The sequence below is a fragment of the Schistocerca gregaria genome, chromosome 6 (assembly GCF_023897955.1).
Source record: "Schistocerca gregaria isolate iqSchGreg1 chromosome 6, iqSchGreg1.2, whole genome shotgun sequence".
In the NCBI taxonomy this organism is placed as follows: domain Eukaryota; kingdom Metazoa; phylum Arthropoda; class Insecta; order Orthoptera; family Acrididae; genus Schistocerca; species Schistocerca gregaria.
This window is the reverse complement of record NC_064925.1, coordinates 381,803,982-381,817,049: the sequence shown is the minus strand read 5'-3', so window position 1 is coordinate 381,817,049 and position 13,068 is coordinate 381,803,982. Positions and strand designations below refer to the sequence as shown.

Sequence of the window (13,068 nt, the reverse complement as noted above, 5' to 3'; positions counted from 1 at the left end):
TGTGTGTGTGTGTAGCAGTCATTCCTCACCAGGTGATGCTACTGGTCATAATGTTCTGGCTGATCAGTGTATGTACATTTACTTTTATAATATGTATAGATTTTGGTTTGATACTTACCAAAACAACCTACCTGAGAGAAAGAACAGATGAATATGCCCATCTTCTGGAAAATACTGGAGAAAGAGGGAATATAGTGCAAGAATATTTGGGAAATTTAACAAAAATGTTCTTGGATGCACTACAGAAAATATCAATGACTGAGGAAAAAAATTCGGTTATAAAAATATGCAGGAATGTAATTTTTAGAAGTATTAAATAAAAACAATTTATAAATACAGTAAATTACTTTCAATTTTGACTCCTGAAAAATATTTATAAATGCTTACAATTTGCCTCTACAGCAGATATTGTTTACCAAAACAGGAGCCAACATAAATATCGTTAGCAACTCAGACCACAATAACACACATTTACAAATTCTTCAGACCTCATTTAAGTTCAAAACAAAATGGCTTCAGGTCATTTTCCTTTACACTATTCACACAAACATGATATACACTCCATTCAACAATTTCTAAATGTCTTTGGCATCATGTTATCACAAAGACACTACACTTGAGTCTTATCAGTTACTCATGGCAACATCAAGTAGAATAAACATAATCAACCAATCACAGTCTAATGCATGCAGCCTTCAATGTACTGACCAGTTCCCAAATACTGTCGGAATTAAACAAATTTGAAAATCCAACATTGCCAAGGCTTGTAATTTCAACAGAAATAGGAATTTATTATGTTCTTCATTTTGCTGAAGTTTTTACTCATTACATGAAACCATATTCTTCCAGTTTTTAGAGTTTTCAAAACTAAAATTAATAGTATCAAATAACACTATGTTTCCAGCTATTATTCAGAGTATGGCACATTGCTGCATGTTTCATAAATAAAAATAAAAACATGAAAGTAAACAAGTATTGAAGTACGTACATGCTTCTAATAATGCAATCAGATTGTGTATATTCACACATAAGGTACAAACAAGAGGGCTCAGAGAATTTTACACAATGAAATTATGCTGGGATGGTATGTCATGGAGTATTAAATGAGGGGGCCAGTGAGAATGGAAATGCACAAGAGAGATTGGTTTAGATGATTTTTCCACCATACAGACTTCAACAACTAAAACAACAGTGTTATTAATTGTGCACATACTGCGTCATCCTTACACTGGAATACACTGAAATTTGCATAAATTCTGCATAAAACACCCAAAAATTCATGTACACTATCAACTTCTCAACAGTCAAAATACACACAGCAGAAATGGTCATATACAAGAGTTAACAGCAATAGACTTTTACAAGGACTAGCCTTATTTTGCATTATGTATACATGAAAAATACTCTTCGCACTCCATAAAAATCCTAAGAAAGGTTCATTTTATGTACAAAAATATATACAACCATGTATCTTCCTTATGTAGTTGCAATAAAAATGTTTGAAGACAATGCATTTCAGGAGAGCATATTTAGTTTTTCTATTCGGTGTGTAACAGTGCTGATCCAGTCACCATCACGTGGCTGGTACGGACATCCATAGTAAGTGTCTAATTCACGCACATACTCCACAACATGTCGCCATCGATAGTCTTTTGCCAGTAGCATTGGGTTTCCAATTATAATAAGAAGAGACTGTGCTCTTGTAATAGCAACATTCAACCTCTGAAATGAAAGTATTTATACATTTAATCATCATCAGTATTAAAAGCACAGACATATCAATATGTTACACATTTTATTTGTAACAATAATGAATTAAATTCTATTCTCAAGAAACATTAACAACCTCTCAATGTAAGTAGTTCATCTATTAAAAAATATTGCTACTATTCACTTTTTAACATAATTTGCCGAAAGGGATACCCACTGACATGAATCGCAATACATGATACCATAGGGTGTGGTTTCCAAAACAAGTTGACAAATTGCTGAATAAGGCATTCAGGCTTTACACTGACACTGATAGCTGTATAATTTATGCATGTTGGGGGAGATCTAACATTGTAATTTATAGTATTAGAAGTGAAGATTGCCTGATGTAAAATACTTTATTTCATGATTAGTTTTGTCATTCTCACATTCTCAGATATCCCAGAAAGGTAATTACACACTAGTACTAACAACATACAGGGAAAAGGCTCTAATTATAATAATGCAGGTCCACATTTGTTTGTGAAATGTACGAAACTTGCTAATTGGATATTTCATTTAGCATGTTTCATATATCTGACATTCCAGTGTGGAGTTGTAGTATTATAACCGGTGCTTGTTCACAGTGTGTCTACGTGACTGATGTGTACTTATATTTCGGGGAGATGTGAGAATCTGTGAATGACAGCTAGTTACTGTCTAACCTGGTTACGAAATAAACTATTTCATGTTGTATGATCTCTGACGTGGATAGCATTGGATTATTAATGAAAATGGAGGTACAAATTTGATCATGTGATAGGTTGGAAGGTTGTATCCTGCAAAAGGAAAGCATGTACTTTATAAAGCCATTTTAGCTACCGAGTACAAACCGAGATGTGTGCTGGAATCATGTTTAGAATGTTATCAAATCAGTTATGAATGTTTAAGACAGAAGTTGTTCTTACTCCTAAGGTAAGAAGGAGAAAAATTCCTTTGTATCTTAGTTAAGAGTTTGAAAAGAATTGTACACTCGCCAGCTTATATTGACACTACTGATGTGGTATTTTGGAGCAAAAATCAATCTCTATTTATACTTATCAAAATGCCCTTCAATATGAGCAGTAAAACTACAAGGAGACGGAACATCTCCCCAAGGGAAGTACTGGCCAGTCAGTTTATCCCCTTGTCATTCTGCTGTTTCCTCATTCTTTTGATACAAGCAACATGGCACACAGCATCTTTCTTACAGTAATTTTCTTTGGATAAAGGTTTCTGCGGAGCTAAAACAAGATACTCTAGAAATTATACAATGGATTTTCGCATAAATTTTCGTAGCCAAAGGGAGAGTGGGAAATGAACACACAGACCAGTGACTGGTTTAGTTTCGTGAAAAATTTAAATGTTTCATGAGTATGTAAATGAAGTGTTAAAAAATATAAAACCACAGCATATATTCAAATTTCTTTCCTTTCTCTTTATCTATATACTCTTCACAAAAATAGAGTGCCAATTGATATTTAAATATATTTCATGCTTTCTGCACACACACACACACAAATGTTTTGTGAAATGATCTGTCAGAAAGTAAGAAATAAGGCAGGCTAAAGAAACATTTAACATGCTTTTGAATTAACATCAGAATCATACACAGCAAATGACGCGCTGATTGAGAATTTAAAGTTCAATGTGTAACTTACAATCTTAGAATTTTAAAGAGTGCTATAAGATATTTGTCTGGTGTAATTTCCCTCAGTGGTCAGTGGTCTTCTTCTGTCAGTAGAAGTGTGTCATCCATTGCACACGATGTCATGCATCACTCAAAGGTGCATCAAATGTTTCTCTGATCTTCGTCATTTCTTTCTTTTAGACAAATCATTTCACAAAACATTATTTTTTTCACCTGTTGTTGAAACACAGTAGTACATATCCAAAAACAAGGCAAAAAAGTAAGGTTAGGGAGTACCGCCATATCAGTGAGACGTTCAGTTCAAAGGAAGCACAAGCAATTGTTTGATCAGTTTTACTTTTTAATTTTCGCAATGCCTGTCAATTTCCTTCTCAGATTCTTGTCACTTTTATATCGAGAATTAACTGCTCAGTCATAGTCCTCAACATCTCATAACAGTTAATCTGTATAAGACGGCAGTTTATCGTACCATCTCTTCCTGGTTTGAGAAATACCAGGATAAGTTATTTCTTTCATTTTGAAGTACAATTTATTGATTAACTGCACAATGCAACAAATTTCTTTTAATGTATTTCCAAAACACAGACCTCAAGCCTCCCCACTGCTAGAGAGCCCTGTTAAAGGAACTGTAACATTTTGCTCTGTGTTGCAGTCTAGGCCTCTTTAACATGCTCCCACGTCCCCTTTTCCTACACGGCCATCAACCCCCCCCCCCCCCCCCCCCCACTAATTTGATAACGGTTTCCTTTCTGTTATGAAATAGCAAATTCCTGTTTGTTTCTCACAGTAACAACTGATTCACAAAGTCTTATGACTTTTTCAAATGGTCCAAACTTTGCTGACAAACTCACTCTCCAAAATGCCATATAAACAAAACTAATCTGCAGATGGAGTTGGCGAGTGACTCCATTATTTAGAAATACATCAAAAACAAAATTTCATTTAGAGGATTCATAGATGATTATGTAAAAATCACCAATGATGAAGTCTTTTTAGGTGATCGTCAGTAAGGCATCGTCGTCATGTTGCAACATTTCAATGAGTTTCACGCCCATCATCTTTAAGCGAAGTGTCAGGATGCTGTTTTCCACATATCTATATAGTCACTCCACTGCTTCGAATTCTGAAGTGGACAGCAGCTTAATGACTATACAGATAGGTGGAACATAGAATCTTGGCAGTTTGTTTCAACATGACAGGTACGAAACTCATCAAAACATTGCAACAAGATGACACCATTACTTGGTTCACAACCTGGCAAGGTTTCATTAATGGACTGAGAAAGCCTACAGTCACAGAAAGTGCCATGCATGTTAGATGAGGGTGATACATAAGCTTGCAATGAACGTCTAGAAAGGAGTGAATAATCAGCATTGGACTCTTCACAGAACCATGGAGTTACACCCAATATGTCTCAAGGAACCACCAAAAACAAACACAGATAGTACAATGGAAAGTTGAACCCAGGTTTCCTCAGATGCAAGTCCAATACTTGCATTCTGTCACTTTGCTCAGTTTGCCCAATGGAAGAATGGTTTACTTCTCTTTGCTGTTTTACATGTATTTCAGTCTGTGGTTGTCTCCTTTATATGAGATTTTCTTATTTTTACTCAGTTGTAGTTTCTTTTTGGAGACACTTTACATTAGTTATTAGTAAAAAAAAGTGCCATCAGACTTAGCACTACTCTACATTTAAGAATGTTTTATATCCTATTATACTCACCTTTGGATTCACAAGGAAGCCTAACTGGTACTTCTGATCATAGTCCAACAGATTGCGATTTGAACGGACAGTGGATATGATGATTGCACGTTTCTCACGTCCCTGGAATGTTTCTGTTGTGCCAACTTCAATGTCTAGAAGTTGCCTTTTTTTCAGTTCTGCTTTTATCTTGTATGCCTTATGACAAGCAAAGTTCAATTAGCAACAAATATTGACAGTATAACATAAATAGCTGTACAAGACAATCTGCAAAATTGTTGTGATAACTCAATTCGTGGAAAAAAGAGAAAAACTGGGGATAGTAACTAATACGTCACCATCACACAATACAAATCCACAAGTTATGGAAAATAAGCTATTGTAAAGGTCAAAGTACATGTAGCAAACTATAGGAGACCAACACAAACACTGCAGATACATGGGATACCCTGCAATGTGAAATAATGGTTCTGAGGTTGCATCATGTCCAGTAGCCCAGACACCTGAAACTGAAATGGCACATAAAAACTACCTGGATGACTGCAGTCTCAGTCACAACATGGATCAAGGGCCAAGTGTTTAGTATCACTTTTGGTGTCATGGAGGGGGGGGGGGGGGGAGGGGGAGAGAGAGAGAGAGAGAGAGAGAGAGAGAGAGAGAAACACATACCACACCACTGCTACAAACTTTGTTAACGACCTCAGAATCATCACCCATTATCCTGTATTATCAGCTTCAAAATCTTACTCTATACACTCTCACACAAAGGCATGGAGAGATTTGATAAATGTCATGTCTCATCTCTAGTGAACCCAGAAACAATTCTGTACAATCCTGTTGGTGTACGAGTTCACTGCAGGGGCACTGCTCTATACTGCAAAGGTAGGTATTATGGAGCATAATGAACCTAGAACCTATTTCCACCTAACTGATGACACTCCATCACCATGGTTACACCCTGTGGACAAGGAACCTCAACCAAAGTACATCATGCCTCTAATGGCCAGCTTATTCTCTGGATTTGTATCAGATTTAAAATGTGGAAGAGGCTCTCTGCCAGACTAGTCCATTCCTAATCCTGTTGTCTGGCTTCGAGAGAATACTCTTGTAGCAATGGGAGGAGTTACAGAACGCCACCTTGGACAAAATGGTCTTGTCTCATGTTTCATGGAAAGTGTGAAAGCCACAATACAAAAATTTCAGCTGTTGATTCTCAAAATATTTACACAGAATATAACAGAAGAGGTTTTCACACTGGATAACTGGCATACTTTAATTAAAAAGAACTAATTTTGTTGTGGGTATTTAAAGAGTATGCCAGTAAACCTATCTTAATGGGTATACAAAGGTATTTTGAACAATGGTGGAGGAGTAAATACTTTTTTTAGGTGCCTACAGTAGATCACTGCTGCATAGTCTGTTTCATTATTGGTGGTAGCACTTTTGCCCCTAAATTGAAACTTGTGTTTTTATACCTTGATTGTTTCTCTGTAATAAAATAAAAAAGGGCCTATGACAGTAAGTAAAACTTGGGTTACTCATAATTATTTTATTCACTATTTATTTGCAACCTGGTTGCTGTATCACTATCTACTTGCTCACTACAAATATACGACAACTTCTTTTGGGTTCAATTACCGACACTCTTCGACATTATTTTCTTTGTGTTACTGGATACTGTTCTCCAACTGTGCGAGATCAAGTAGATACTAGTTCTTGATAGCTAATCACGTGTATCTACAGCAGATGTCAATTTATACTTTTATTGGCAACATATTTCTGCAAAGTGTGGTGTAGTGGTTGGTGTCATTGGCTGGCATACTGCGGATAGCTGATTCAAACCTGGCCACCAATAATTATTTGTTATTTAGTGTTTATCACATCTAGGAGGTTCTTGAAGTAAGTTATGTTTTCAATGCTGTGTATTCTGGAATATTAAGTGTTTGCAGAAACAGCTGCATTCTCTGCCCAGATGGTCAGTTCTGTTCTGGTTCTATGTTTGTTTTTGTAATAAATTACTTTCAGTTCAAAGTGTTATACTTCATTTATGATCTTGCTTTCAGATTTGGCCTTTAGTGTGGTTATGATGTGACATTGTTTGGTGGAGACACTGTGCACTTCAAAACATCTACATCCCCGTGGCTTCAATTAGGCAACATGGAAGTTGTCACCTACATAGACAGGAAACACAATACAAGCAGTATATCGTTTCCATGGTTCGTATATTCACTAGCCAGCAATAATTTAATTGCACATTAAGCATCCATCAATGTTCTCTGGAGATCCTGATCAGGACCCAATAAAATGGCTGAGAGGATTTGATGCAGTTGCCAAATAGGACAAGTTGGATGACAAGATGTGTTTGGCAAATGTGTATTTTTACTTGGAAGGAACAGTCCAGCACTGGTTTGGGAACAATGAAGAGAAGCTCATGATATAGAATAAATTCCAGGCTGAAATGAAGAAAATATCTGGTGACAATTTGCAGCAAGTGTGGTTAGCGAAAGAACAATGTCAGTGTCATAGGATAATGATACATTCAAGCATACAAAATGTTTCGCCCTTACGCCATATCATAAACCCAAATACCACAAAATCTCACAATTGATGAAAGGAGTAACAGAAGGCATGTACCATGGTCTTAGTTAAAGGACGTCACAATGACAGAGGAATTAATTAAGTGATGCCAGTGAATCAAGGACATGCTGCAGAAGAGAGTCTGATGAAAGAAGTAAGACTGTCTCCTGTATGTTCTCCCTATGGCAGTTGTGGAAGACCACCATGACCTCACCACTTCTCCCATAGTGAGGGAAAAGATACAGAATTTTATGGCAACCATAACTACTGGACCAAGCAAGCAGGAGATAGCAGTCATGAATGGCGATCTGATGCATCAGGAGGTAATAGAGACTGTCGAATAAGAAGAGAACTGATCTGTAGAACCAATCTTCACCACCAGCCAAATGTGAGAAGAAGAAAGTACTCTGTCAACTCAGAATTATACAGCAGCCATCAAACAACAACCCATCACCTGACCAATGCAGATATAAGCAATTCTTATGCCAAGTATAATGCTCCACAAAGAACAGTCATTTGGCCAACAGAAGACAACAAGCCAGTGCTTTTCCACTGTGGATATAATGGACAAAGATACACTATAGTGGAGAAAGGAGGAGATTTTTTAGCAACTGCTACACTGTTAGAGCCATCACAACAGCTCTGTTCATACCAGTCAACTGCAGATCATTATAGTTTATCTGTTCGACGAAGGTTATCGCTGTACCCTGGACAAAGTCTCTTCCTAACACACTGTGTCCTGTTGCCGTAAAGAGGTAATTGCCACTCACATAGCTGCTGAACTCAGGAAAACACAGTGAGGTGGCCATCTTTGGAAGTGAGACCACCACAGATGTAAATCCTCCATGGATGCCAGTCATCACCATGTTAGGAAATCTCACTGACATCACCTTTGATGGCCCACCTATCCAGGTTTGAGTCAACTCCGGCATTTTCTTTTTTGTAATGTTGAATGCTTATCATCCTTAGTGAAGGAAGATTATGTTTTGCGGTACAAAAGTGGTTGTGCTGAAAGTCATAAACTGGAAATCTGATCAGCTGACAGGAACCTGTATTACAAGAATAGCTATCAATGATAGAACACGTACTTCTGATTTGCTATTTTAATATAATGTAGTCGTAACATTATTCCCAGGGGGGAATTCTTGCAGGCATCAGAAGCTGTCAGACTGTTTGAAGATCACAGGTCTAGAATGGCGAAGCTATCCCAATAAGCACACATAACAGAGATTGCTCTAAATGGTCACTTGTTGTTGAACACATTGTTATTCTGTCATCATCACTTAAACAAGTTTCAGCCATCAGTCGAGATGCTCAGTTGAACTGTAAAGCTTTTGTCAACTTCAAAAAGCTACTCAGGCCCACAAAAGGAATCTAGGTGCCAGTAACGAGTATTAGCACTGTGGATGGTCAAGATTTTTGGATCACTAATTGTCATGAGCAGCCACAATTAGCGCCACAGGTATGTGCTGAGGGACAGCAAATCCGTCCATGAATGGCAACTTAGTGTCATCAATGGAGAATCAGCTCCGCTACCACTACAGACAATGCTGAGGAAGGACCAATTATTGAAATGCAAGAAGGGTCTAGCCTGACCGTGAAACAACAGTGGCAAGTGATAAACATTCTGCATCAATTTTTGGATGCTTTCAAATATGGAGCTGAGAAAAGCAAGATCGAACATCATAAATCATCATATCAACATGTGGACTCATCAATCAATTAACCCGGAGTTTGTATAGTGTGTCATCAGCCGAATGACAGATAATCCAGGAGGAGGTGGAGGAGATGCTACAATATGAAATCACTAAACCTTCAGAGTATCCATGGTCCTCTCCTTGGCATTTGTGAGGACGAAGGATTGCATGTTGCATTTCACTGTCGACTATCGATGATTTGGATTCCTTACAAATATTGGAACACGTGAGGCAATACTGACTCTTCGACTTATCTTAGAAGAAAGATTAAGGAAATGCAAACCTATGTTTCTAACATTTGTAGACTTAGAGAAAGCTTTTTACAATGTTGACTGGAATACTCTCTTTCAAATTCTAAAGGTGGCAGGGGTAAAATACATGGAGCGAAAGTCTATTTACAATTTGTACAGAAACCAGATAGCAGTTATAAGAGTCGAGGGACATGAAAGGGAAGCAGTGGTTGGGAAGGGAGTAAGACAGGGTTGTAGCCTCTCTCCGATGTTATTCAATCTGTATATTGAGCAAGCAGTAAAGGAAACAAAAGAAAAATTCTGCGTATTTATTAAAATCCACGAAGAAGAAATAAAAACTTTGAGGTTCGCCTATGACATTGTAATTCTGTCAGAGACAGCAAAGGACTTGGAAGAGCAGTTGAACGGAATGGACAGTGTCTTGAAAGGACGGTATAAGATGAACATCAACAAAAGCCAAACCACGATAATGGAATGTAATCGAATTAAGTCGGGTGATGCTGAGGGAATTACATTAGCAAATGAGACACTTAAAGTAGTAAAGGAGTTTTGCTATTTGGGTAGCAAAATAACTAATGATAGTCGAAGTACAGACGATATAAAATGTAGACTGGCAATGGCAAGAAAAGCGTTTCTGAAGAAGAGAAATTTGTTAACATCAAGTATAGATTTAAGTGTCAGGAAGTCATTTCTGAAAGTATTTTATGGAGTGTAGCCATGTATGGAAGTGAAACATGGACAATCAACAGTTTGGACAAGAAGAGAATAGAAGCTTTCGAAATGTGGTGCTACAGAAGAATGCTGAAGATTAGATGGGTAGATCACATGACTAATGAGGAGGTATTGAATAGAATTGGGGAGAAGAGGAGTTTGTGGCACAACTTGACAAGAAGAAGGGACCAGTTGGTAGGACATATTCTGAGGCATCAAGGGATCACCAATTTAGTATTGGAGGGCAGCATGGAGGGTAAAAATCGTAGAGGGAGACCAAGAGATGAATACACTAAGCAGATTCAGAAGGATGTAGGTTGCAGTACATACTGGGAGATGATGAAGCTTGCACAGGGTAGAGTAACATGGAGAGCTGCATCAAACCAGTCTCAGGACTGAAGACCACAACCACAACCACAACAACAACAACAACAACAACAACAACAATGATTGGTGAACGATAAAAATCTTTCTTCTCCATGATTTTAATCACACACTGATGACTTTTTTTCTCTCAGGTCATCAGTCTTCTGATTGGCACAGGAGAGAAATTTGTGGTAGGCTGCATCGAACCAACCTCTTCATCTCAGAGCAGCACTTACAACCTACGTCCTCAATTATTTGCTGGATGTATTCCAATCTCTATCTTCCCATACAGTTTTTGTCTTCCAGAGCTTAATGCCCTTTTTGCCAGTGCTAGTCTGTTTTTTATGTTGTCCTTGTTCTGTCAGTCATTGGTTATCTCGCTGCCTACGTAGTTGAAGTCCTCAGCTTCATCACCATCAATTGTGATGTTAAGTTTCTCACTGTTCTCATTTCTGCTACTTCTCATTATTTTTGTCTTTCTTCGATTTCCTCTCACTCCATATTCTATACTCATTAGTCTGTTCATTCCATTCAGCAGATCAAGTAATTCTTCTTCCCTTTCATCCATGATAGTAATGTCATCTGTGAATCATATCATTGATATCCTTTCACCTTCATTTTTAATTCCACTCCTCAACCTTTCTTTTACTTCTGTCACTGCTTCTCCGATGTTCAGATTGAACAGTAGGGATGAAAAGATACATCCCTGTCTTACACCCTTTATAATCCGAGTACTTTGTTCTCTGTCATCCACTCCTATTATGAAACCCTAGACTACTTGAAAGGAGCAAAGTATTTCTCAACTGTGACAGACTAGTGGCAAATTGAGGACAAGGAAAAAACTATGTTTGTAACTCCAAGTGGTCTCTATTGGATCAAAGTTATGCCATTTGGAATGTGAAATGCTCCAGTAACTTTTGAATATATGAAGGACAATCTACTTCGATACTTCAAAGGATGAGGTGTCTCTGCTATCTGGAAGACACTGCTGTTTTTACAAAGACATTTGAAGAAGATCTAAGCTGCCTGACAACTGTATTGCAGCATTTCCAGACTGCACAGGTATCTGCCCAATTCCATGAAAGTACCTCTTCTCTGCCAAAGAAATAAAGATGAATGACAATGGAGTTTGTCCCAATACAGGTAAAGTGAGACCAGTCACACATTTTCCAACTTATCGGCACATTCATAATGAAGGTTTTTCAGATTGTGCTCTTACTACTGGCAATTAATAAAAAGACTTCTGTAACAGGGCATGTCCCTCCAGGGAGACTCCAATTTCCCTGGAACAAGGTGCAACAAAGATGCTTCTGTGTCCTTAAGAGGGCATATTCTTCAGTTCTAGTATCATATAATGAGAATGCTACAACAGAATTTCACCTTGACACTAATAGTTATGGGAAGGTGCAGTTCTACTGCAAATTCAGGAAGATTATGTAAAGGTCAGAGATGAACTACTCTAAGAAGGAGTGTCTTGAAGTTGTTTGGCTCATCAATAATTTACAGCCATACTATTTGGTAAACCATTAACAGTCGGGATGGACCATCATTGCCTGCACTGGCTGACTAGCCAGAAGGATCTGTCAGGTCAAGTGGTGAGACATGCCCTGAGGCTTCTGAGTATGGCATCACAGTGGTAGAAAAACACATGTAAACAGGGTTGATTGCCTTTCAAGGAATCCTTTGACAGAACATAGCAATGTCAATAAAATCTCAGTCATCAGAGCATTAAATGACATTGCTGCCGAACAGATGGGAGATACAGCTTTGCTGAAAATCAGAGAAGCCTTGAAGAATCAGGCACTGACTAAAAGAGGATACCTATTAATTAACAGTACATTGTTTAAGAGGATCTACAATATGATGCAGCACAAATGGTTTCCATCATTCCAGCTTATTTATAGCCAGTGATCCTGAAGTTTTTACATGATGTTCCAACATCTGGCCATCTGGAATTCGTGAACACTCCAGACACAATTGCACATCCGTATCACTGGCCAGATCTCTAGTGATCCACTGAACACAACATAAGCCACTTTACGGAATGCCAGTGCCAGAAGCACACGCTGAAATTACCTCCTGGAAATCTGGCATCAATACAAGCTGCAGCAGGGCTTCTTGAAAAGTGACTGAAGAAGACAAATGGGAATCAATGGATAATAATCTGCACTATCTCATCTTCTACACTCTCATCAAAGCTGTGTCGACTGCTTAAGCTCTGGAAATTGTGTAGTCCTCGTAGAAGATCATTTTGAGGGATGTAACATCTTATGTGATAATCTATCACTGTGGAAAAGTTTTCCAGTCAAGACTAGCATCAGAAGAATGCCACGTTGTGACATTCCCTCCACAGCCTACCCATCCACAGATGAAAGGCCTCAAAGA

At 38.0% G+C, this 13,068-nt stretch overlaps 1 protein-coding gene across 1 annotated transcript in view; it reads right to left on the bottom strand.

Annotated features, from left to right (window-relative positions):
• Positions 1-276: 276 nt before the first annotated feature.
• Positions 277-13,068, bottom strand: part of LOC126278093 (putative helicase MOV-10) — a 280,795-nt gene continuing 268,003 nt past the window's right edge. Inside the window, exons 19-20 of the mRNA XM_049977939.1 lie at positions 5,103-5,279; positions 277-1,722 (exon numbers count right to left, since the gene is read on the bottom strand). Of these exons, the coding sequence (XP_049833896.1) occupies positions 1,516-1,722; positions 5,103-5,279 (384 nt within the window). The 3' untranslated portion in view covers positions 277-1,515. The remainder of the gene's footprint in view (positions 1,723-5,102; positions 5,280-13,068) is intronic.